The sequence below is a fragment of the Colletotrichum tamarilloi genome (assembly GCF_030869305.1).
Source record: "Colletotrichum tamarilloi strain Tom-12 chromosome Unknown Scaffold_18.1, whole genome shotgun sequence".
Classification (NCBI taxonomy): Eukaryota; Fungi; Ascomycota; class Sordariomycetes; order Glomerellales; family Glomerellaceae; genus Colletotrichum; species Colletotrichum tamarilloi.
Genome location: NW_026849401.1, coordinates 327,864 through 351,567, shown reverse-complemented (window position 1 = coordinate 351,567; position 23,704 = coordinate 327,864). Strand labels below are relative to the sequence as shown.

The 23,704-nt window shown below is 53.3% G+C and overlaps 8 protein-coding genes across 8 annotated transcripts; 4 read left to right on the top strand and 4 right to left on the bottom strand.

Annotated features, from left to right (window-relative positions):
• Positions 1–2,620: 2,620 nt before the first annotated feature.
• Positions 2,621–4,227, bottom strand: CTAM01_06538 (uncharacterized protein; the record flags this gene model as incomplete). The annotated part of the gene is made up of 2 exons (XM_060522565.1): positions 2,621–3,885; positions 4,026–4,227. The coding sequence occupies 2 exons, from the start codon at positions 4,225–4,227 to the stop codon at positions 2,621–2,623; spliced, it is 1,467 nt and encodes a 488-aa protein (XP_060382824.1).
• Positions 4,228–5,941: 1,714 nt separating this feature from the next.
• CTAM01_06537 (uncharacterized protein) lies at positions 5,942–6,433 on the top strand (the record flags this gene model as incomplete). The annotated part of the gene is made up of 1 exon (XM_060522564.1): positions 5,942–6,433. The coding sequence occupies one exon, from the start codon at positions 5,942–5,944 to the stop codon at positions 6,431–6,433; it is 492 nt and encodes a 163-aa protein (XP_060382823.1).
• A 609-nt stretch (positions 6,434–7,042) lies between these two features.
• On the bottom strand, positions 7,043–8,956 carry CTAM01_06536 (uncharacterized protein; the record flags this gene model as incomplete). Its single annotated transcript, XM_060522563.1, has 2 exons — positions 7,043–8,703; positions 8,866–8,956. The coding sequence occupies 2 exons, from the start codon at positions 8,954–8,956 to the stop codon at positions 7,043–7,045; spliced, it is 1,752 nt and encodes a 583-aa protein (XP_060382822.1).
• Positions 8,957–12,587: 3,631 nt separating this feature from the next.
• On the top strand, positions 12,588–13,733 carry CTAM01_06535 (homoisocitrate dehydrogenase; the record flags this gene model as incomplete). Its single annotated transcript, XM_060522562.1, has 2 exons — positions 12,588–12,612; positions 12,685–13,733. The coding sequence occupies 2 exons, from the start codon at positions 12,588–12,590 to the stop codon at positions 13,731–13,733; spliced, it is 1,074 nt and encodes a 357-aa protein (XP_060382821.1).
• Positions 13,734–14,548: 815 nt separating this feature from the next.
• Positions 14,549–15,779, bottom strand: CTAM01_06534 (uncharacterized protein; the record flags this gene model as incomplete). Its single annotated transcript, XM_060522561.1, has 4 exons — positions 14,549–14,834; positions 14,894–15,244; positions 15,293–15,525; positions 15,585–15,779. The coding sequence occupies 4 exons, from the start codon at positions 15,777–15,779 to the stop codon at positions 14,549–14,551; spliced, it is 1,065 nt and encodes a 354-aa protein (XP_060382820.1).
• Positions 15,780–18,122: 2,343 nt separating this feature from the next.
• On the top strand, positions 18,123–18,518 carry CTAM01_06533 (uncharacterized protein; the record flags this gene model as incomplete). Its single annotated transcript, XM_060522560.1, has 1 exon — positions 18,123–18,518. One exon carries the CDS (start codon positions 18,123–18,125, stop codon positions 18,516–18,518), a length of 396 nt encoding a protein of 131 aa, XP_060382819.1.
• Positions 18,519–19,986: 1,468 nt separating this feature from the next.
• CTAM01_06532 (uncharacterized protein) lies at positions 19,987–20,202 on the top strand (the record flags this gene model as incomplete). The annotated part of the gene is made up of 1 exon (XM_060522559.1): positions 19,987–20,202. The coding sequence occupies one exon, from the start codon at positions 19,987–19,989 to the stop codon at positions 20,200–20,202; it is 216 nt and encodes a 71-aa protein (XP_060382818.1).
• Positions 20,203–20,834: 632 nt separating this feature from the next.
• CTAM01_06531 (uncharacterized protein) lies at positions 20,835–21,755 on the bottom strand (the record flags this gene model as incomplete). The annotated part of the gene is made up of 1 exon (XM_060522558.1): positions 20,835–21,755. One exon carries the CDS (start codon positions 21,753–21,755, stop codon positions 20,835–20,837), a length of 921 nt encoding a protein of 306 aa, XP_060382817.1.
• Positions 21,756–23,704: the final 1,949 nt, after the last annotated feature.

Here is a 23,704-nt window from a genome sequence, read left to right as displayed (position 1 = left end):
GTGTCACGAATTTAAGCATTAGCAGGGGCCTCCTCAGGAACGCCGTCGCTATGCCATGCCGCCATCCGGCTTGGGCTTTTCGATTGATTTGAACCCACTTGGCCAAGAAGAACTCGAGCGCTGTGTCTCCAGTTTTGCCCGGTACCGGTAAACTATTTCCAGCAACAAGCATCATGGCCCAGTAACAGTGCAACGAAAATCAAGCAACATCGACGCACCAGCCTCCAGAGGATAGTGTAGAGCAGCTCTCACCAGCCACCGACTGCTTCCCTCTCAGTACAATATGCGAACTAATCTGCTGCTCTGCCACAGCCCACAGACATGGCAAGCTGGCAGGGTTCCCCGGGACAGGTGAGATAGCGTGGATAGGATGTGACTTGCGAGAAGATTAACCGCCAACATTGGGGCTGCCTGGCAGCTCGCGAGCCAGTCAAGGAATGGCAGGGATGCCCCGCGGTCTCCAGCACCGCCTCATCTGCATCATGATGACCATGTGGCTGGGGACGGAGGGGCTGCCGCCTGCGTGGGCTTACTCCAGCGCTGCAAGCAAGTCATGTCAGCCCAGTTACCTCGCCATCTTCATTCTTCGAAAGCTGCCGCAGCCCTTCTCGAGGACATATCTCGCATGCTGTCCCTCAGATTCAGTCAAATAGTTCCGAAATCAACACCTGGATACTAATACACGGTTTTCAAGACTTCCTCAAGGGCGCAACGCTATTCAGGAACGAAAGCCCAGCTATCATGCAAGTCTAAGACAGATGCACTTTTTGTCTAAGACATTTCTGCACGCCGGCTTAAATCACCCAATCGCCTAGCCGCACCCTCTAATTCGTCCACCTTCGCGAGTAGCGCTGACAGGACTTGAGGAGAGAGAGACGACTGGCCATTTTGCAGAGCGGCCATTGCCTGTAGGGCAGCCAGCCGTGCCTCGGGTCGGACAACCTAATAGTTAGGCCCGTTGTGTCAGCTCATTGGAAGACGCCGTCCAGCGCAACCTCCGCGCGAAATCTGGAATTTTTCCGCATTAAGGATAAGGCGAAGCAACGTTGAATCGGTTCTCTCAAGGTGCCACAATCTTGACTTATACGAGCCGAGGCTTGGTACCAGTTCCGCTGTCAATGTCTTCGAGGAGAACGAATTCTTATGTACGGAGTATCCGAGCATATTTATTTTTCTGGTTGACGACAAACTATGCAAATGAGGAGTATCAGAGAGCCTGGGGAAAGAAAGGCATTCTTCTCCATCATAGGAAAAAGGCAAGACGCTATCACACCTGGCAACCCCATCCCGCTGTTTCACGGAGACCCATCCACTGTCAGCTGCAGCTATCGCTCGCAGGATTCATCACTACGCATTGCGGTCTGTATCATGAATCCTGCCAGCCCTCCACCACATGCCGAGACCAACAAAGCCTCATCACTTTGCCACTTGGAAGAAACTAGACCTGGGCCGTTCTGACGGAGCGACATTCCGGCCCCCAAAAGTCGCGAATCCTCCCCCAGGCGTGCCAGGCCACCACGTTGTCAATCGCATCCATGCATAACGTACGGGATACAACTGCCGATCGACAAGATACTGTGAGATTGGTGTACTTTGCTTGCTGCCTGCGCTGCCCATTCATGACAACTCAAAAATGGATGCTATCCCTGATGAAAATCGCTATCTGCATCAATTCTAAACGCGCTTTAATAGTGGTTGGGAAGCAATGCCGTTGCCGTCTTTGAATGTGGAGCTGGGAGAAAGAATGCCGCATCGGAAAAGTACCTGAACCGAGATGGTACAAAAATTAAGAATAGCGCATGTAACGCTCCGCTGTGAAAGTAAGACTGTTAGCTCCGAAGGCATGAATATAAGTTTCTACCTTGTCTTACTCGTGAAGTATGCTAACAGGGGAAGCGTTTGTGAAAATCCGTAACCTACAAACCCGCCAATAACTCATCCTATCAACAGAGCAAGCATTAGGGCTCTTGTTCTCGGGTTATCTGCATAATTCTCCCCGCATTCAGCTTCAGCGAGCAAATCTTGACGGCCGAACCGCGATCGGACATCTGCCTTGGAGAAGCTAATTGCTCTAGGGTCATCACACGCGGCTAGGATCTTCGTCAACGTCTTGAAAGGCTCTTTCTGAAGGATGAAATGCCACCACCAGGGCGAGGACAGAGTGAATAACGATGGCTCGTTGGCTCCTCATCATCGTTGGTAGCCTAGCGCTTGGAGGCGGCCGCCTCTTTTCAGCTTCACCCGTTTGAAGAGAAAGGGAGGAAGTGGAGAGGGGGGCAAGAGTGTGTACCGGACCAAAGGCTCTGCTACAAATACCCAGTCTCTTTAGTGAGAATTGGATGAGATGCCTCATTGACTGGGAAATCCGCTTAGCATTGATGATATTTGTGAGTATACACCCAGGCAAGAGCCCGACTTCTCAGCGAGGCACGCGGTATCCGGAATATTTGTGAACAGGAAAATTATCTATTGAGGTTACGTACTCAATGACCAAACTACCCAGAGCACCCAGGATTGCTCCCCCATTATGGAACTCAAAGAATAAAGCGAAAATCATCCAAACCATGAGTCGCCCCCTCCCCCTTCCCCCTTTCCCTCACATCGCCATCACGTACCCCAATCACCCAAATTTCTTCTCGAACTTCCTAAACATCCCCGTAACACCCTTCTCCAACCTGCCAACATTCGCCTCCAGCCTTCCCGTCGGGTCCTGCTTGCCCGTATACCCCTTATACTTGCCCGCCTCCACCTCCGTAGGCCGATACGCCTGCTGGTGAATAGAGTAGTCGAACGCTCCCGGCTGCTGCTGCTGGCTGCCCCCGTTGCTACTGCTATACGAGTACTGCGAGAACCCGCCTGGCGGGGGCGACATCGGGGCCCCTGCAGCCGGGGGCGCGGAGGCCGCAGTCGTTGCTGAGGGTGGTGTCGGGGGAGTGTGGACGGCTCCGGCTTGCGGTTGGGGTGTTCCCTGCTGCTGTACTTGCGGCTGAGGCTGTTGAAGTTGAGGCGGCTGAGTAGGCGGCGGGGGCGGCGGCGCGAAGCCCGGGGACGAGGGGAACGGGCTGCCGTTCGCGTATGGGTTGACGAGTCCCGGAGACGCGAGGCCGCCGTGTACGGCTTGCACTGGCATCGTTGCTGCGCGCTGGAGGACGGGTTGGCCTGGGGGCCCACCAAATTGCGGCGGTGGGGGAGGGGGCGGGAGGTCGATTCTCCCGTGTCCCTGTGCGCTTTGGAACCCGGGAGGGGGGACGAAGCCTGGGGAGAACGGGGCCTGGGCGTCGTAGGCGACGGCCGCGGCTAGCGGGTCCGCGACACCGTCTTCGGGGGGCGGGGTCTTTTCTCTGTGGCGGATTGTTTCTGGAGCGGCTGGGGCGGCGGGGTTGTATGCCATTGGTGCGAAGCTCGCCGGCTGCTCTGGTTGTTGTTGATGGGCTGATGGCGCGGCGGCTACGGCTGAGGTAGGTGGTCCGGCGAACGCTGAGCCGTTTTGCTGGTGCTGCTGTTGCGCGGAGGCGCCCCCTCTCAGAGAACCGTAGTTCGGGTCCGATATCGCGACGTGTTCTAGCTGTTGGACGACAGAGCTCACGGGTTGATGTTGCGTGTGCTGCTGGACATGGTGCTGGTGTTGCTGCTGCTGCTGAGGCTCATCGAGGATCTCGACCTGGGCGGGCGGGAGGACGAAGCGGATGCCGTTGACGAACTGGAGAGCGTCGTCGGCCTTCCAGAAGTAGATATCGAGCGAGTAGAGTTTGTAGTGGTACTTGTTCTGGTTCTGGGGGTCGTAGGTGGGCAGGTGCCATTCCATCTGGTCCGTCGTCTCGCCTACGATGAGGGTCACCATGCACTGGTGGTTGTACGAGTATCGAACGTGCGTCTTGTCGAGGACTGTGAATGAATGTTGGTTAGCGGATGTGATGTCATGTCAGCTCCAGCTCCAGCTTCAGTTGAAGCTTCATATGAAGCTCTAGCTTGTGCTTTGGAGAGTCAGAGAGCTCTCGGAGCAGGATACATGGGCTTTTACGCACATCCATCAAAGGCGTCTTGGTCCTCGGTGCCGGGCTGGTTGGCAATCTCAATGCGCGCGCGGCGGTCGTTTGCGTTTTCAAAAAGGTAAACGTAAGATCCCTTGTCGAAGCGGTGGTGCGGCGGATTACTCGTCGGTGGGCCGTAAAAGTAATGAACGTCTCCGAAGCTGTTGAGAGTTTGAGACCAGTCAGCAGCCGCCATCGTTTTCTATATATATGCGCCGCCCTTCAATGTGCAAATGAATCGCAAATCGCAAAAGCCCACGTGTGGTTTCGGATGTGGGTGTCGAGAGCCAGAGAGAGTGTGAGAGGGAAAACAGGCGAACAGGGCCAGGTAAGAAGACAAATGCGAGCTATCACGCTTCTTTACCACCTTTTGGGAAAGACAAAAACCAACAAGAACATGAAAACTCACAGAGTAGCAACGTTTTCCTCTCCCGGCCGGGTCGCCATTCTCTAATTGTGGGATTGCTGCGAGCAGCCCCTCCAAACCTTACCTTACCTTGCCGAGCTTCCAACAACGCCAAACAAAGGAAGCTCCAAGAATAGCTTCCTTGCCTTTTCTCTGTCCAAGGGTTCGGGACCACTCCCTGGGCCGATGATCCGATTGACAAGCACCAGAGAGGCGCGCAACTTTCTCGGGGGGTGTTGGGCGTTGGCAAATTGTTACCCCGCCTCGGTCAAGGTGAAAGGTAATGTAGCCAAGGGCGGCAGCGGGTACGAATAGAGAACCAACAGAGCTCTATGTTGCGGGCGAAATTGGACAGAAGATGTGAGAAAGTGTGTGTGGCACCTAGTTTATTTCAGGAACAAGATGAGTGAGAGGTAAAAAAGGGGAGAGAGTTTCGTTTGAGGAGGAGGAGGTGGGAAAGATGGACTGTTTTGCGCCGAGGGTGTCGAGGTTTTGTGTAGCTTGCTTACCACCAGAACAGACCAGTCTCGACGATCCAAAGCTCTCTCTCTCTCTCTCTCTCTCTCTCTATTCCTCTCGTGTGATCAATCACCCAATACCCCTCTAGTCCTCTTCTCTCTCTTTATCTTGGTACCACTCAGTAGCCAGACCGCCTCAAATACCCCCTCCTCTAGTGGCATGAGCAAAAAAAAACAAATTCGCAAGTGACAAAAAGGAAGGACCAGGCACGCTACCTTACCTTGAGGGTCTTGCGACTTCGCAAAACGCCTATCAACCCAATTGTCCCCGCCATTCTCCTCCAAGTCCCAGAAGCTCCCGAGCTAAGGTAGAGACCATGCGCGTGCCAGGCCCTGCTTGCGTTACGTCTGCTGTGAAATACATGGGTGGTGAGCTGCAGCTGGTCGCATCGACTGGTCAACTCGGCGCTTAGAAGACGTCGGGGACAGCCAATCAGGTGCTCCGGCCGGGGTTGTGTACTGCGTAGAACGGACAGTGACGGGAGAGTGCCGTCGTCGGGGAGTGGGGTCCGACGTGCGCCGTGGAGCATGGACCTTTTTCCCAAGGTGAAGAAGATAAGATAAGAGGTAGTGAGTGAGGTGAGTGAGGTGGCTCGGTGAGTGGAGGTGAGGTGACCGAAGTACCTCTGCCTTAGTCATCAGTCGACAACGGCTGCGATGGGCGTGTCCAAATTTTTGGCGATAGCTTCCCTGCGGCTTTGATTGCGTGGTGACGGATTATTCTTCGCGGTACCACTGGAGCCAGCCAACGCGCAACGCACACTCCTTTCGAATCTCACGAACTGAACACCATTGGACTGATCGTCAATTGACATCAATACAGTAAGCTCCCGCCCATCAATTGAGCTTCAACGCAAAATCACCAACAGCGGTCCCTCAAAGCACCGCGACAACTTCGACGACACTCCCCCCTCGAACCCCGATTCCAACCGAAAACAGAACACCCTTCCAGACCGAGAGCCCACGGCTCCCCAAAGCAATCCAAAATGGGTGGCCTAACCAACGTAATCAACATGTGCTCCCACCTCCAAAACGCCTCCCGCGCACGCCTGGGCATGACCTCCGTCACAAACACAAAGCAAAACCTCAACCTCGCCCTCGCCCTCCACCGCTCCGGCTTCGTCTCCTCCCTCTACCGCGGCGGCCCGACCCCGCCTGCGCCCGAAGACCTCCTTCGCGACCCGGAACCCGTCACCTCGGCCAACGTCGCCACGCGCCGCCTCTGGCTCGGCCTCAAATACTGGAACAACGAGCCCGTCCTCCGCGGCCTGACCATGGTTACCAAGCCCACGCGGCCCATTAACGTCCACATTGAGGACCTCGAGCTCGTCGTCCGCGGGTTCCCGACCAAGAATGGCCTCGTCAAGGGGTTGGCGCTGGGGGAGTGCCTGTTTATTTCTACGGATAGGGGTATCTTGGAGGCGAGGGAGGCGCTAGCGAGGAAAGTTGGCGGTATGGTGCTGTGCCGGGCGAGATAAGAAGGGGATCATAAGGCCTTGTTATAGGTCAGGGGCGAAGAAAGATGGCCTTTTAGAGAAGGGAGAATTTTGATAGCCACTCCCTACGAGGAGAGAGCACCTGGGCCACGGGCAAAAGGAGTCTTGGGAAAAAAGAAGACACCACAGGGCAGGCGTCGAAGTCAACATGTTACTGCTCTGTAGGAGCAATGTCCTCCATATATTGTACAAAATTTGTATTCTAGAGAAGACACGAACACACCATATTTGAAGCTTTACTGTTCCGTGGCCAGATTGCAGCGACATCTGCTCTTGGGGAACACTAAGTCCGAGCTGCCTTTTAAGAAGCTATGGCTCACCCGCGTAGAGAAGAGCATTCAAAACTACACACATACCATGCAAAACTACTGAACCTTTTAAATGTCCAAAAGTCAGAACAATTCTGTGCGAGTGGTATTCATTCTCTATAACTGATTTCGGGCTCCAGACACCAACTTCTCCATGCTCCGGAACTTTGAAATTTCTCACGAAGTAATTTACGCCTTTTTGTCGGTCAGGTATCATGGTACACCCCAATGGTTTCTAAAACTATACAATCACCTCCGCCACTCTTGGACAGAATTCTTCTTTTCATGCAGCCTCAGTCTTGACTTCTGTGGTCGCCTCAACAGGGGCCGGAGTTGACTCCGTCTTGTCCTCCTCCGCCGCTTCCTTCTCATCGGCCAGTAGCTCCTCGAACTCATCCGGGCTCTTAAGCTCTTGGTCCTCGGCGTCTTCCTCCTTGAGATCGAGCGTGGCAGTCTGCTGGATGATGCCGTCGAGCTCGGGCTCCTCAACACGCTCTTCAGTCACGGCCTCCAGCTCAGGCACCGCGGTCTCCTTCTCCTCGACAGGAGCCTCAGCCTCAGCCTCCTTGGCCGGACTAGGTTCAGCCGCAGTCTCCTCGATAATAGGCTCTGGTGTGGCCGGTGCCTTTGCCTCTGGGGTTCTCGGTGCCTCGGCGATGGCCTCGGCCTCTGCGGTCTCAACGACATTCTTGACTGGAGCATCCTTCTTGCTAGCGAAAGGGCTGCCTGTGCGGCTTCCCGCCCGTACCGCTGCCGGTCGAGAGAGTGCTCTCTTGGGACTCCTTGAGGCGGAAGCCTTCTTGGCGCTGCTCGGCTTTGCGCTCCTGCTTCTAGGAGGGGTAACGGGAGCCTTCTCTGATACCTTTGAAGTCGAGCTCGCCGTGGGTCGCATCATGCGAGCCAGGAAACCTTCGTCGACCTCCTTATCTTTCTTGGTAATGGGGTGGTCCTGGAGGGGCTTCTTTGGCGGCGGGCCAATGCTGGGCCGGGGCCGGTTGATGACTGAGTTCTGGCGCTTCAGAGTCTTGGGCGGCGCCGCAGCACCGGGCGCGCTCGCTCTGCTAGCCGGGCGGCCCTGGCTGCCAGAGGCGCGCGTAAGGGTTTCGCGAGGAGCCTCCTTGACTCTTTGAACGGAGGCGGCAGTCGGGGCCATCAGCGAAGCAGGCAGCTTCACGGGCTTGGTGGGCGACTTGACCTTGGGCTTGACGAAGCCAATGCCGCTGGAGGGAGAAACCTGCACGGGCGCGGGTTTCTTGCCGGCACCTGCCGGTTTCGCAGCGGACTTGGGGGTCGAAGTCGCCGGCTTCTTTGCGGCATCGTGCTGAGCCTTGGGGGCGCTCGGCTTGGAGCCTCCCATTGCTGTGGTAGGGGTCTTGGCAGTGACTGGAGATCTCAACGGTGTCTTTGCTCTCGTGATGGTAGCGGGAGGTGCCAGTTTCGCCAGGGGTTTGGTGGTGGTCTTTATGGAGTTTTTGGGAGCCGTGGACCCGGCGGTCTTTGCGGCAGCTGTTCCATTGGAAACGTTGTGGTCGGGCGACATTTGCGTCGGGTCGCCTGGGAGTAGCTCTGGCGTAGGCGTTTCGATGTCTACGTGTTTGTCGGGATTGTGGCTCGGGTGGTTGTTCAGAGCCCCCAAGCTACGAGGGGAGGCTCCGTTTGTCGGCTTGTCCGCGTCGGGGCGGCGAGGTGACTCGGGAATGGGGCTGCCGACGACATTTGTCTTGTAGCCCCCGGAGGTGTCCTCGGTGGCCATTGTCTTATCAGAGAGACCAGATACAGACGCCTCTCCCTCGGTATGGCTGCTGAGCCTTCGCTGGGACACACTCGACTCGTTGCTGGGATCTCGGCGGAGTCCTACTCTTCCGTCCTTTTCAACAGCAACAAAGCTCGTTCGAATCTTGGAGAGTGGGCGGGTGGATGATAGAGGGGGAGTTTCGGTGCCGTCTGCAGAGGTATCAGGTTAGTTGAAATGCGTACACGATGGATAGATGGTGTTTGGAGAGTCAAGCTGAGCAGTTCTATGAACTGGGAAGAGGTCGACAAAGCAAGCTCGCCGAGAGAAGCTGCGTCTATTGCCATGGAGCTAAGAACGGCGGGGGAACTTACTGGAGGAGAGGCCAGGGGACCTTCCCCGATCCGGGGGACTCGAGTCGGCTTTTTGCTCGAACATTGCCCGGAGGTTCTTAACGGCTGACATGGCGGCGGTGTTGGGTCGCTACCGAGCGACTTCTTTTCAATCAATGTGTGGGAGGAAGCTATGTGGGATACGTGGAAGTTGCGACGGGTGGATCGTTTCGAGACAGAAGTTTAGAGGCAAGAATCGCGTGCGCCAGGCGTGGTGAGTTACAATGGCGGACTCGAACGTTGAATGTTGCCGGAAAGACGCATGCCCGGTCAGTCCTCGTGTTTGCGGAGGAGTTGGTATACAAATCGAGGTTGAAGGGAAGGAAAGCTGCACTTGAAGTCGCGACACAGCTCTTGAGGGTCGTCGAGGCAGAAAGGCGCAGGGGGGTTGGACGGGGCTCGTCGCGGCGGTGTCAGTGCAGTGAGGCAGACACTGCCCAACGGCTGGAGGATTTCGAGTGTTGGGCAAGAATTGGTGGAGGAAGAGCGAGTTGCTATGACAGCTGGAGATGCATGATCAACAGTAGGTCGGGGGGGGTTTGGTAGTTGAAGCAGTCAAACAGCGTACTACAGGCGATTGATTGTTGCAGTGGATGGTGTTGTATGCAGTTTGTATTGGGTGATGTGTTGTTTGGATGTCTCAGCCAAAGTCTCGTTCGTCTCCAGGCCTCGGTAGGTTGTAACTCAGAGGTGTAAGGTGTAAGGTGGTCAGTCCCGTCGCGCGTTTGCGTGTCCGTGCCGTCCAGATCAGAGAGATAATGCCGGTGATGTATGTATGGGGGAGAAGAGACGAGAGTCGAAAGGTGGGTGGTTCGAGAAGGGGGAGACTCAGGGAAGTGAGGTTTCTGGCCTTCAGGGCTGGCATTTAAATTACGGACACCCCATAATCATAATCAGAGGCGGAAAAGGGACGGCCGACGTGGATATTTGGGCAATGGGCGTGTGACTGGATCGATCCAAACGAGCCAAAAGAGCCCACCACCACTATTATTCGCTCTCTACCGTGTAAATCTGTCTGTCTGTCTATGCTGAACTATCCAGGACCAGTTATCCATCCATTACCTAGTTCCATACTTGATACAGCTACCTTAAAGACAGAACACTTCACCATACTGCGTCGGGGGTAAGGGACTTGGACTGGAATTCAGGGGTTCCCCTAAACGCACATGCTCGCTCTGCTACCACGCTACCAAACCGCCCCAACGCGCTTGCCAGCCTGCCAGATACAAAGTTGCACTCCTTACACCTTCACAAGGCGGTGGGATGTTATGTAAGGCAGATGTATTGACACACTTGGGTACAAGCTAAGGTACGGGTGCTGTACAAGGTACTTGAAGCTTGAGTGGAGCAAAGATATCCAGTTTTGAGATACCTCAAGCGTCCGTAATGTGTAAGGATAGGTACTTATGCATCTATACAGCACCGGTGCGGACATGTGCCTCCTCTATGCAGGATGTCTGCAGCAGTGCAGCAATCCGCCCCGTGTTACTGGCCCTGGATCATCCTCTTTCGCTTCTCGAATTCGACTGCAGGGACCCCGAGTGGGAAATCCATTGGCTCGGCCGGGGTCAATTTACCAGAGAACATGGTTCTGGAAGGAAGCTCATTTCCTCTGGGCCACTGCTCTGGTATCAGAATGCAGCTTCTCCAGACACGTCAGTACACTACGGAACTGATTGAATGGCAGTGACTCTTTAGTTTCATCATGTAGAGTGGTGGGTAGTTACTGGCGATGAGCCCTGGGATCTCATCGCTGGCCCCCTTTTCTAAGGTAGCTTGGGTTCTCGTGATTGCCCGTCCTTTGGGCCTCAAGAGTCTACGAAGTAAGAGTCGGGAAACGGAAGAAGCCAACTGGCCCCCAATGACGCCCCTCACACCTGAAAATTGGCGTTCTAAGCTAGTCGGGAGGTTGTGTCAACGATGGCCGTGCTAAAAAGCCTCAATGAGTGTATCTGCTGGACGGTTCCTTCGGAAATCGGGGCACGGGCAAATTGAACGAGACGAACAGGCCGGCGCCAGTGTCAGTCTGGCAGTCATCGGAATCAGCTAGCCGGAGAGCAATGACTCTGTTCCGGTTCGTACCTGACTAGGCGGATTGGCGTGACGGTTGGTGGCCGTTGATTTCGAATTATCAAACGTTCCCTCCTGTGTATTTTCTCTCTTTCTTTGTCTGTGACTTGGTGTTTCTGAACAGCTCCGTTCCTTCTCGCTGTCTTTCCCCTCCAAAATGGGAAGCTACGTATCGGGATACTTATGCACGGTCTCCTGTTTCAGACAGCCTCTTCAATCTCCTATCCGTTTTGTGCATTAGTGCGCAATCTGCAGAGCCCATCGTGTATCTTGTAACTGCATGCGGTTTGGCTTACCGCCTTTTGTCGTCTATCGTACCTTAGCTCTGGCCCATTATACAGGAACATAATGCATTATTCGTTGAAAAGAAAGGGGGTCCTTCTCGAGCCCCTCAGACGCGCGGGGACAAAGGAAAGAAAAAGACGCGCAGGTATCCGTACAGCAGCGGAAGGAGAACAAAGTTAGCATTGTTGACATTAGTCCCGTTTCATTATTGCTACCATGTCCGGCTGCTCCAGCAACTATGAGAAAGGCCCCATCTCCATTATCAATCAATAACCTCAAAACTACCGTCATGTTTTTTGCCTCGCGTGCCTGTTCAATGTCCGTAGTGAGGAGAAGTTGTGTATCTGGAACACTTGAACCCGAGAACCCCTCTTCATTCTACCCAGTTGTTAATCACTCCAGTCTCGATCCCGCCTCCGATATGTGTCCTAGCCGTGTCCACCAGCAGTGGCAAGTGAACATCACCTCCCATCTCGGGACGGAGACTCAAGGACTCCAGCTTCTGGGGGTGGTCATACCGCTCCCCGGCGCGAGGCGAACCTCCCGTCTTCTGGAAGCTCGCAGTAACAGGGAAGAACCGGGTTTGGGGGCCCTTTTTCCGCTCTTCGACCGTCTCTTTTCAACACGCTAAGAAGTGCAGAATGTGGGGAGGAAATTTCTCACCAGTCTCGGCCCTTGCTCCAGGTCTACCCATAGGCCACTCCTCACTCTTTTCAATGAGCTTTCTCATATGCTGACTGACTGGCTTTCAATGTACTGTGTGCTGTCCGTCCCTTGGTCGAATTTCGGCGACGGGCATGTAGATATATTTTCCGTCTCAGAGGACGGTTCTCGTGTTCACTCATAGCCCGCAATGGACAAGGCGGATGGATGCTGACAAAATCGTGGCTGACAGCGCATCAATCCCCAAGCCTGCCGAAGCCAAGTTCCAAGTTAAACTCAAAGCCCACGACCCGGTCAATTGTCGCGAAAGCGAATCAAACAGAGTCCCAAGACGCGCTTCTGGTGCTACTGTGCATCCCAGATTTGCCAATGTAACCGTGACTTGACGCAATAGTGCGGAATCAACCGTGTTTTAGAGAGCTCCGGTGCACACCCGCAAAGTACGTACCGCGGCTAAGGTAAGCCAGTAAAGGCAGTGAGGACCCTGGGGGATCTTGTCAGTGCCGACCACCAATTGGTCGCTCGCCGGATCGGCCCTCGGTGTGCATGGCCCGTACCTCCGATATCGACCGTGCAGGTGAGGTGGGCTTTTTTTACTTTTGCGACTCATTCTCCTAGAGCTTCTGCTTCAACATTCCCTCATCTATCCGTCAAACCAGCACTTTGGACGCCAATTGACGCCCATCATGTCTGTCAGAACTCTTAGAATCGGTAAGACTATCTTTTATCAGGACAATTGACCTGTTTTCGTTCTGTAACCCACGTTAACACACTTACCCACAGGCCTCATTCCCGGTGACGGCATCGGCAAGGAGGTCATCCCCGCCGGCCGCCGCGTCCTCGAGGCCCTCCCCTCCTACCTCGGCCTCAAGTTCGAGTTCACCGACCTCAAGGCCGGCTTCGAGACCTTCGAGCAGACTGGTGCCGCCCTCCCCGACAAGACGGTTGAGATCCTCAAGAAGGAGTGCGATGGCGCCCTCTTTGGCGCCGTCTCTTCCCCGACCACCCCCGTCAAGGGCTACTCCTCCCCCATCGTCGCCCTCCGCAAGAAGCTCGACCTCTACGCCAACGTCCGCCCCGTCAAGACCGTCCTGACCGCCGCCAAGCCCATCGACATGGTCATTGTCCGCGAGAACACCGAGGACCTCTACGTCAAGGAGGAGAAGACGTACGACGGCCCCAACGGCAAGGTCGCCGAGGCCATCAAGCGCATCTCCGAAAACGCCTCCCACCGCATCGCCGCCATGGCCGGCGAGATCGCCCTCCGCCGCCAAAAGATCCGCGACGCCGGCGCCGCCAGCATCCACTCCCGCCCCCTCGTCACAATCACCCACAAGTCCAACGTCCTCTCCCAGACCGACGGCCTCTTCCGCGCCACCTCCAAGGCCGCCCTCGCCGACCCCCGCTTCGCCGGCAAGGTCTCCGTCGAGGAGCAGATCGTCGACTCCATGGTTTACAAGCTCTTCCGCCAGCCGGAGGACTACGACGTCATCGTCGCACCCAACCTGTACGGCGACATCCTCTCCGACGGCGCCGCCGCCCTCGTCGGCTCCCTCGGTCTCGTGCCCAGCGCCAACGTCGGCGAGGGCTTCGCTATTGGTGAGCCCTGCCACGGCAGCGCCCCGGATATCCAGTTCCAGAACATTGCCAACCCCATTGCCACCATCCGCTCCGCCGCCCTCATGCTCGAGTTCCTCAACGAGGAGACCGCTGCCGCCAAGATCTACGCCGCTGTCGATGCCAACCTCGAGGAGGGCAAGCTTCTCAGCCCCGACTTGGGCGGTACCGCCAAGACCACTGAGGTTATCGAGGATATTCTCCGCAGACTGTAAGGTGGTGGTGTGATAGTATTGGATGGAATTTTATTTTTTTTATCTTGAGAGGCTAAACTCATGAGGACTGGATATGGCAGTCGACGTGACGGTAGTTGCGCCTTTGATACCTACCATTTTACCCAAAAGCATATGTTTCTTGACTTGACTTTAGCCAGTGTTCTCTGGATGTGCATAACGTCGAAGTGAAAAGACGTCAAAGGGCTGGAAGGAGAACAGTTCGTTCTGCTGCTCCTCCACTTATCAAAATCTGAACAGGGCCGACTCGACAATCAGCGATTCCATGTCGGTCCACAGTGGACATGGAATAAACTCACGAATAAACCACAACCACTCCAACCCTGCCTCTATAGGCCGGAATCCTCGGATGGAAAGCAATGAGCGCCGTTTGAATGTGTCTATGACCTAGTGGCGGACGTATTTACGCATAATTGGGTCCCGTAAGGGTTGCGAGTTCGAATTTGGTGGTCCTACATAATGCCACAGACAGCTCTTTTTTTTTTTTTTTTTTTTGTATGTTTTGATATGATTCCCGAAGAACCTCAACTTGAAGGGAAGCACTACATGGACATGATTTGTTTGCAGAAAATCAAGAAAGTCTTGTATTAGGGGGCGTCTATGCCTTGTACGCAGCACGCAGTTCGTCTCTCTATGGACGAAGATGGGTATCATTTCTCACCAAAACCACATCGCACCAACTATCGCTCTTCCAAAAGCCCCTGTTTCTGTATCAAAGCTCCTCCGCTGTATTCCATTATCTGCAACTGCCTCGTTGATGTAAAAAGTCGCGTAGCCAAAGAAGATCTGATGCCGCCTCAAGACCACTCGGACTTGCGCGGGTCGAATCTGCGGCAGTGACCACACTCGCAGATGAAGCCGTACTTGTAGTAGAGCACCGAAGGGTCTTGACCGTATGAGATCGTCAGCTCCTCGCCCTCTTCAATCACCCAGTCCCTGACAGTGAACACAAGAGACTCGTGACTGGCACGGTACTTGTAGTCAATCTTAGGCAAGCATGAGTGATTGAATCGGCCCGCGACGGCGAAAAGACCAGGCATGTTCCTCTTATTACCCGACTTGGATGGGACATATGCCGCGAAGCTGTCATTCAGTCAGGTTTAGAAAGTTGAAGAGAGAATGGGAAGGACCAGGTGACCTACGCGTTCGTGTTCCAGACCGCTTCCTCGTGAGTCTCGCCATCCCGGCCTTTGTGGCCAAACATGTTGTTCGCGATTAGGCGCTCCTTCTCCGGCAAAGATCTTACAGACGTGGTCACGTCTGCGTAAATTGCATGGTAGAGGGCCTTTTCGACGAGGATCTGGTCGCCCTGGTACAGCTTCTTACTCGCGAAAGCGCCCCAGCCAGCCGTAGGAGACTTGCGAACCTCGAAGAACTCGTTCGAGAAGATTGACAGCCTCTCCTTGGTGTCTTTGGCGTTCTTGTAGGTTGTGAGAAGCGGCAGTTTAGCGGGCTGAAGAAGGATTGGGGATTCAAGCTTGCCAAAGCCGTTGCTTCAAGTTGTTAGGATAGGCAGGTGGTTTTTGATTGAGAAGACTTACCCTTGGTATGGCCCTTCGGAATTGACGCTGCTGGCACTTGAGCCTTGCGACCAATAGCCCTCCTCAAGTTCGTAGTCCTCGTCATCATCATCATCATCGTCTCCATTGTCATCACCATCGACCACAATGCCTTGCGCAATGTAGACAGTCTTCCAAGTAATCTGGGAGTATGGGAGAGGGGGCAGTATTGAATCGATGAATGCCTGGAACTCTAGGAATTCAATTTTTATTCTCTGTGTGTGATAGCTGTCAGCCCGGTCCTTCTATCTTCGGATTCCAAGGTCGCACTTACCTCAAGCGGCTTGCTCAGGCTCAGGATATTATTAGCCATTTTGGCTTCGACGGCAAGGTCAAGGACAGCATGAAGGCTGTGTGTGTCGGTGTGAAATTTTGTCCGGACTTGAAAGTCGACAAAGGAGTCGTCGCGGGCCATGACATGTCTGTGAGGATAAATCGCTCCAAGAGGGAAAGAATTAATGACCTCCATGGTAGAAATGAGGTAGGTTGATGATGTAGTTGGATGATGTAATTGGGAAGTTCACACTCAATGTGATCCCGGGTGCCCAATCTCTTAAATATGCTCTCCTGCGGTCGCTCTTGCTTGTTTTTCTTCTTGAAGCAATCAAGGGAAAATGATCGGGGATGTTGTTGCTAGAGGCTGGAAAGTATAGCTCGATGCTGTGGTTCCAAGAACTTATCCTTGTTTGTGTGGTCGGTGTTGGGGATTGGTCTAGATCAAACGACCGTAACCAAAATGAGAAAGAAACAAGTGTTGGCTGCACAGAACCTATTTTCGTCAGCAAAATTTCAGTTGCTAAAATGTTGCTGCTCTCGTTGTCAAGCAATCATATCACGGTATGTCAACATACCGAAAGAAGTGTGTGCCAGGATTCACGTAAGACGAATATACCCGGCGGATATTCAGAAGCAGAAGCCTGGTGGGAACAAAAAAGAAACAGAAGATAACCAACAACCTCAATGTTGTAGAAGTCGAAGAAAACTGTTGCTTAGTTGTCCCTGTTTTGAAGCAAAAATCTCAAAAGCTGAGCAGAGGAGGCGAAGACCTAATGAAGAGTGAAGAGAAGATTCAAAGAGCTTTGGTTAATTGAGGCCGTTAAGTAGCTTGGATGGCTTTATATTCAGCCCATCGTATTCATTCCTTCCTTTCCTGATCTGATGGCCAAAGTTGGGAGGTACGACCCACCCGATATTATGAGATTAATCCTCACGGCAGGGGCGAGCAATCGCAGGTGGTAGTTTCCCACATCATGTTTTATAAAAGTGAAATAAATACAACCAAAGAAACAGCGTGAGAGCCTCATAACTTCGATTTATTCAAAAATTCTTCTATATAAACCACGACTTCTTTCATATGGTTGTGGTGAAAGAACAGCAGGTATGGATCGTTTCTCAAGAGGGAGGGAACCGGGGGCTAAACCTCAGTCTGATTGCAATTTGAAGTCAGTCACCTTTCACTAAATTAATCATCTTGAGTACTGATGAGACTTGAGACTTTCGAGTATTACTCAAAGCACATGTCTCCAACGATGAGGTCTCCCGAATAAGGATGGAGGGGCGTTCTTGAGGCCAGAGACTCAATAGGTCAACCGACCCTTTAAGGCAGTATCTTTGAGAACGAAACTCTCAGAAGAAAGCCATCTGTCAGCACCTCGGATTCTTGAAACCTCATCTTTACTTCCTGCAAGTCTCGCTTGGAAAGGGCCTTTGAGTAGGTAGGTAGGCACATCCTCTTTATATATGTCTTTCCTTCATGTAACCACTGAATAGTCTTGAGTTGACGACAACGGAGTATGCAATAGCAACATGAACGAAGGAAAGAAACGCTGACAGAACGAGAAGCACAATAACAGAGGATCATCCAGTAGAATCATTGGCTGAAGAGCCTACTTGGATGGAATCGCTTCAGCATATGTGGTTGAACCCAACCCGTCAGCTTGAGCTGTGCCGCCGTACCGATCCAGCCACTCGACTGCCAGCCATCGGCCGCCCCAAACCCACGTCAGCGTCTCCTGGTGTAGAGAAATGGCGTCCGAAAACTATGGCAGGCAAACAAGACGACAAGCCAGGCACCGGCCGGCGCTACGCTCTGCATGTGTTACAACGCAAGCCCGGAACCGGAAGACGAGCCGACTGCGACAATGCTGCTGCTAAATGCAAGTGTTCATCCGTCAACCATGGCCCAGGCGTAACGTCGCAGATTTCAGCCAGCGCCCTCAACAAACCGGGCGTTGCTCCCGCGTTTCAAACAAACCGCAGGCAGGGAGCGCGCTCGGTCCAGGAGGTATTTGGCCTGAGCAGAAAGCCAAGCCTCGTGGGAAATCGAGAAACATTCTGACAGACACCGCAGATCAAACTTGCGTCTTCGGAAGAATATCAGCAAAGTGGTAAAGTTGCGCAAAGGTGAGGGACAATGTGAAGCAATAGTTCGCACGGTAGTGTGTGCCTATGACTGCTTTGGCTGCGCTTGTCAAACCCATTTGCCTGTCTAAGAAGACACTTATCCATGTTGACTTACAATTCCAGAGAGAGACAGAGAGAGGCTGTGGATCTGACGCTGCGACAATAAGCAAGGTTTCGACTTCTGAGGTCTAAAGCAATGAGTCACTTGTGTTCCGATATCCACAATGTCTAGATGCGCGTTCTTCGGGGAACCAGCCGGGAGGAAAACTTGACGTGTGCGTAAAGTACGACCCAATCGAGTCCGCCACGAGTTCTTTCGGGGCATTTGTTGCGCGCTTTGGCAGAAATAGTCCGGAGCTTATGCAAGGTCCTCCCGCCGGGAGTAGAAAAGACAAAGGTTTTTTGAAGTATGCAGGGACGAAGAGTAAGAGAAAAAAAAAGAGGGCGCAAGAGAGACGCTTGGTGTCGCGTAGAGACGGAGGTATTGCCTCACGCCGGTGCATGGCTAAGTCAAGCGAAGCATCGACAGACGGACACATGTCTTGAGTCGAGCATCATGCCTGATGACGTACCGCAAGGGTTGAAGGTTCGTGATGGGGTCAAGCATGCGTGGAAAGCAAAGCAATGTGGATGCAATCTGATGAGAAACGTTGCGTGTCCTGTCGAAGCTTTGCCCTGCTTTGTTGGGATAGGGATAGGGCTGATAACTGTCCAGCAAGAGTTGACAATGTCTAGGAGCATCCATGAAGACCTCGTCAAGTTCAAAGAAGGGAACATGAGGCGCAAGCGGGTGCGATGGAATTAGCCACACCAAGAAGCTGAGAGGGACGGGAGTTAAGATAGTCCTGCATTGGCTGGCAAGTATGCGCACCGCCTCGTTGGGATCGATGATCGCACCGAAGGAGTGGAACATTCCACGTGAGGTCCGGAGCCGGTAGACCGGCGGGTGATTCCTCGACTCGGACCCTTCCATGCCGCCCACTTTTCAAACTCTTGGTCAGGAGTCGCATCTTATTCCTTCGCACTGCATTTTCCAAACTCGATGAGACGCCCTGTCGGCCGTTTAGCCCTTGAGTTTGAAGAGAGGGAAAAAAAAGTTCTTTCTCTCGGCACTGACACTTCTGGTCAACCCACAGACGAGCGAATTTCCTTGCACCCCGGGGCAGGGTTGGTTTAGAGTCTTGGTGAGCAGAAACGACAAGAAACTGTGCTGGTCTCCATTCCGTGGACTCTGGAGTCTATCCGAGCTTCAGAGTTGCAAAGAAAGCTTCTCCTCCGTCCGGCCCCGCGTGCCGGGAGACCCGTTAGCATGGTCAGCCATGCCCGAAGCTCACGCCTCGTTCGGTGACTGGGCGAAGACGCAGCCAGGTAGCAAAGCTCAATGTTTCTGCTGCCCTCTAGGAAGGGTTCCGGGTCCGATGTTCAGGCTCACTTCATCATTTATCGTTGCAACTTGCTAAAGTCACTGCCCGATTTTCCATGTGTTACCCTGGTCAACTCGCAAATGGTTCCTTTTGCCCGTCTTGTGCCCGGAAGGGGTGTATCATGGCCCATCTGGTTCGCTTCCTCTCCCAACCCCTTGGGTAGTCTTGATCCGCCAGGCTTCCACGTCCGATCATCGAACGCAGCTAGAAGGACCGGGTCTCGCCAGGAACCCATGCCGCGGTGACCCTACTTCAGACGGAGAGCTACGCCCTCGGCCGAGTCTCAACAAGAGTGAAGCCCACATGCGCAGCAGGCACATGTCAAGTAGCTTGCCCCAATGCAATGCGCGAGCCTCTTTTTTTCTGTCTACACTTTTGCTCTTGTTGCGTTTCCCTTCTGCAACCAACATTCGTCCTTGCTTCGGCATTTCGTCATACGGTCCGATGGGATGCCATGCCATGCCATGCCCGCAGAACTTTCCTTCAGGGTGCAGCCCGCCGGGGAGATATACAAGCCATGGACGTCCCCGTCTCTTTCGAAAGGACGAGCTTTCGTTATCAACCACCCCATGATTGAATCAGTCCACTGTTATCAGAAGCATTACTCGCCTTCACTTGCAGTCTGAACATAAGAATGAGCCTTTCTTCTCACTGGTCTGCAGCTACTTTATCACATTTTTCCAGCTTCAACCATCAGACTCATTGATCGCTCATCACCAGCCGACTTGTCACCTCACTTTCCTCGGACCCATCATCTGTACATCAAGCAAGGTCTCTTTCAGGTAAATACATACCAACTCTTAGGACAGTAGAGCAATGTACTCATACTAGTCAATAGATCTCATCACAATGGACTACAGAAGCTCAAGTAGATCGAGCCGCTCAGGTTCTAGTCAGCAGTCAAGGCACCGAGACGCCAGCGGAAGACTCAACGAGGGCTCACATTACGTCAAAACCTCAAGTAGTGATCGATCACGCGAAGTTCCCCAGGGCCGCAGCGGCTACAACCGAACCCGCGAACATGGTCACGGTGTTTCACCGAAAGGCAGATCCGGATACAACTGAGTCCGGTATCGATCAACGCAGCCATTTTCTCCAGCAACTACAAGAAATCAGCAAGGATGAATGCAAATAGACTATACAAGAAAGGGTTCATGGGATAGATATTGGAGAGGAGGACACATTTTAGAACCAGAAGGGGGCAACCCATACGTAGAATCAAAACGGTGATTTCCAACGATGCAGGCAGGGAAAATCAGTATCAATAGAAGTTCTGATTGAATCAAGACTATTCCAAGTATCAAGGACCACTTCCCAGTCTAACAATACAGTATTTCCTACCCCTCGAATCCCACTGAAGTCCTGTTTTCCTCCAGTTTCCCCCCAATTTGAGAGCGTTTTTTTCCAATCAAAGTCAATCAAGAAGTATTAACGACCCACCAATGCTGCAACCAACCTTACATGCTGGACAAGAATGGAAACAAAAGACCAGCCGGCTAGGAGCATGAAATGCGCTTCCAATAAAGCCGAGTAACGACAAAAAAGCCATCCCATCAGGCTGAGCCCAGAACACCAATGAAGAAGAAACCACCCTAACAAGTTATTGCAAATAGCCACACCGACAACCAAATCCAGGCTAGACAGACAAGCATCTCAACTCTCACAAACAATTGTGGAAGCACGTCTATGTCTAGGCATCACACCGGAGGTCTGAAAGCACTCTTCACGAGACAGTGCTCACACTCAATGTACGACTCATTCGACGGCACCCAGTGCAGACGCCGACAATCACAGACCGACCACCTCTCTTCCGTCAGCGACGTGATGAGCTTCCTCTTCTCATACAAACCGTCCCTAACACCGCACTCGATACAGAAGCGACGTAAGAGACCTTCCCCATTCCGCAGTGTCGGAAGCCTCGACTGCTCCTTGTCACCATCGGCTTTGCCGGAGTACCGCCCGACGATACAACCTTCAGACGACACGACAAAGTAGTCGGGCAGCTTCTCGAAGGCGGCCTCAGGCTTGATCGTGTGGCAGCGATAGCACCCGTACCCCTTGGGTGAAGCTGCAGTACCACCAGCCTCCTGAGACTTATCCCTTGTTGTAGAGTTCCTCCTGCCGTCTCCTTTACCCTTACTTTCTTCCTTCTCCGGCCACGCGCAGATCTTGGGGAACTTTCCTTCAGCGTGGATGATGAAGGCCGTCTTGCAGGAGTCGGATGCGTACCACGACTGGTAGCCCTGGGTGCGCCAGTATGGCCCTCCATGTAAGGAGTCCCAGTCGACTTGGTCGAGAATCCGGTTTCGGAGGGCAGGGCACATGTCCTGGAAGAAGTGGGAAAAGTCATTGTATGGCCTGGGGAGAGTTGATCTCGAAAGGGCGGAGAAGGCGACGATTGGCGTAGGCGGACTAGATCCGGTTACAGATGCCTGGGTTGGGCTGGATGTCTGGTTTCGTTTTGGTGGTGTAGACGTTCGTCGATGACTTGGGAGGTTACTGAGGAGCCTCGGGCGTCTTGGAATGGGTGTAATGGATGGGTCTGAGGCTATGCGACGTCTTGGGGCAGCAGTCGAGCGACGTCTTCTAGCTTGGTGTTCGGCGGCTGAGAGTGCCATGTTGAAGGTTGTTAGATTTTCGGACGATGTTGTGTCTCTTGATTGATTCGATTGCTCCTTTCGAGTAGACGTTCTTGTAAGCGTTAGGTTCAAGATAACTTTCATAGACTGAACCAGGCAAACCTACGAGTAGGAGTTTACGAGAATGTCGAGACTGAGAAAAAGTTCAACGAAATTTCGTGTCAGGTGGGATGAAGATTCATATGGCAGATCGGAAGGATTTCGAGGTGTAGCCCCGGTCGTCCAGTTCTTATACACTGCCTGGGAGACCCAGATGCTTGGATATTGAATTTGCATGAAGGACGGGATGCCAGGCCATCTGAACAAGCGTCACGACGAAGCAAGGAGGAAAGAGGATGAGGAAGAGCCAAGCAAGGGCTAACAAGCGTACCCTGCACCTCCAACAAGAGAAGGAGACGAACAAGCACGCGCAGCAGCGGCTACACACCTGACAAGGGGAAGGGGGTATAAGTCTTGCAACTTGCAGATAATGCATTTCAAAGTGAGAAGTGGGCGATTCACTTACCTCTTTGGTTCATCAAGACTTACCGTAGCAACCTATTGCCAACGGCAAGACTCGAAAATCTTGAACTTCATCCCATTCGTATCCTTCCTTCTCATGTCTTTCTGCTTCTTCCTACATCCCGACCATCGGTCATTAGAGGAACCTCAACCATCTCATCTTCCTCTGCCATCGCTCTTGACACCACCTTCAGCCCGTTCCCGTCGGGAAAAGAATTTGCACACAAACACGGCCGCCCGAAAGCACCATGACATCCGCGGCTCCTCGGAGTCCCGATTCTTGTTGGTCGACTAGACGAGGGGACATTGCCTCAAGGCCTATCGCAGGCTCTGATACCCTCACCGGCCGGACCAGGGTTTCCCTGCAGTTGCAGATCGAAAGAGGCACCTAGACTAGCTAGACGCCATATCCAGACTGAGAGATTTTGACGGCACCATGGCACCATGGCACCAAACCACACGCAGGGGACGGGTGGAGGAAGAAGAGGAGAAGGGGATCCAGGCCTGGGTGAATACCTATTTGCCCTGCAGTGGCGTCATGCCAGAGAGGGAAGAAGTGGAGAGATGGGAGGGGGCTTTCACTTGTCAATTGGCATGAGGGAAAAGCAAAGATGGACGGACGTTCGATTTTCTAGTAGGCCGTGGGAGACTGTGGTAAGGTCTTGCACCAACAAGCGTGTTGCATCTGGCAAGGGGGGGTGTTCGACCAGGTTCTGGGGCTCCTAGCAGCCCGGGTTTTGGGACCGCATCTCTGTTGGCGGTTCCCAACTTCCTGGAAGTCTGATTTGAAAACGGCATGGAGAGACGATGGGGGGTGGTGGGCTTGTCCAGGACTGGACAAGTTGCACAATAGGGCTGGTCATGTAATACCATCAACCTTCCGCTCACCGGTAAAATATGCCCACTTCAAAGCGGACACTCTCCGTCGCATTGGTCTAGACAGCATCTATTATTCGAGACCTACATTAGGTAGAATATGCTTAGAGCAAGTTGTACTCAAGTTGAATTGCAGCTGTTTCTTTCCAAAGGGGATCAAGGGCGCGATCTTTCCAAGACATTATCGTCTAGCATACCTACTGAGGTTTCGGAAGCGGATCTGGAACACTACCTGCCCTCCTCTGCATCAAAGACATGTCTTCCCAAATAGGTAAACAATGTCGTTGATGGTGACAGGGGGAGGCGAGTGATGCCTGACGGGTCTCACGAGTCACACATCGACAAGCCAGCCCAACGCCACGAATCGTGAGGGCGGAATTGCGGATGGGGATATGCAACCTGCACAACCGTTTGTAAGTCGCGCATCATATCCTTCAACCACGTTCCCCCGTCACATCGTATAATGGTATTACACAACAAAGAGGCAGAGGCAAAGGCAGAGGACGGAAGCTCCCCGCTTCACTGCGGTCGACAATTATGACCAGCCGCTC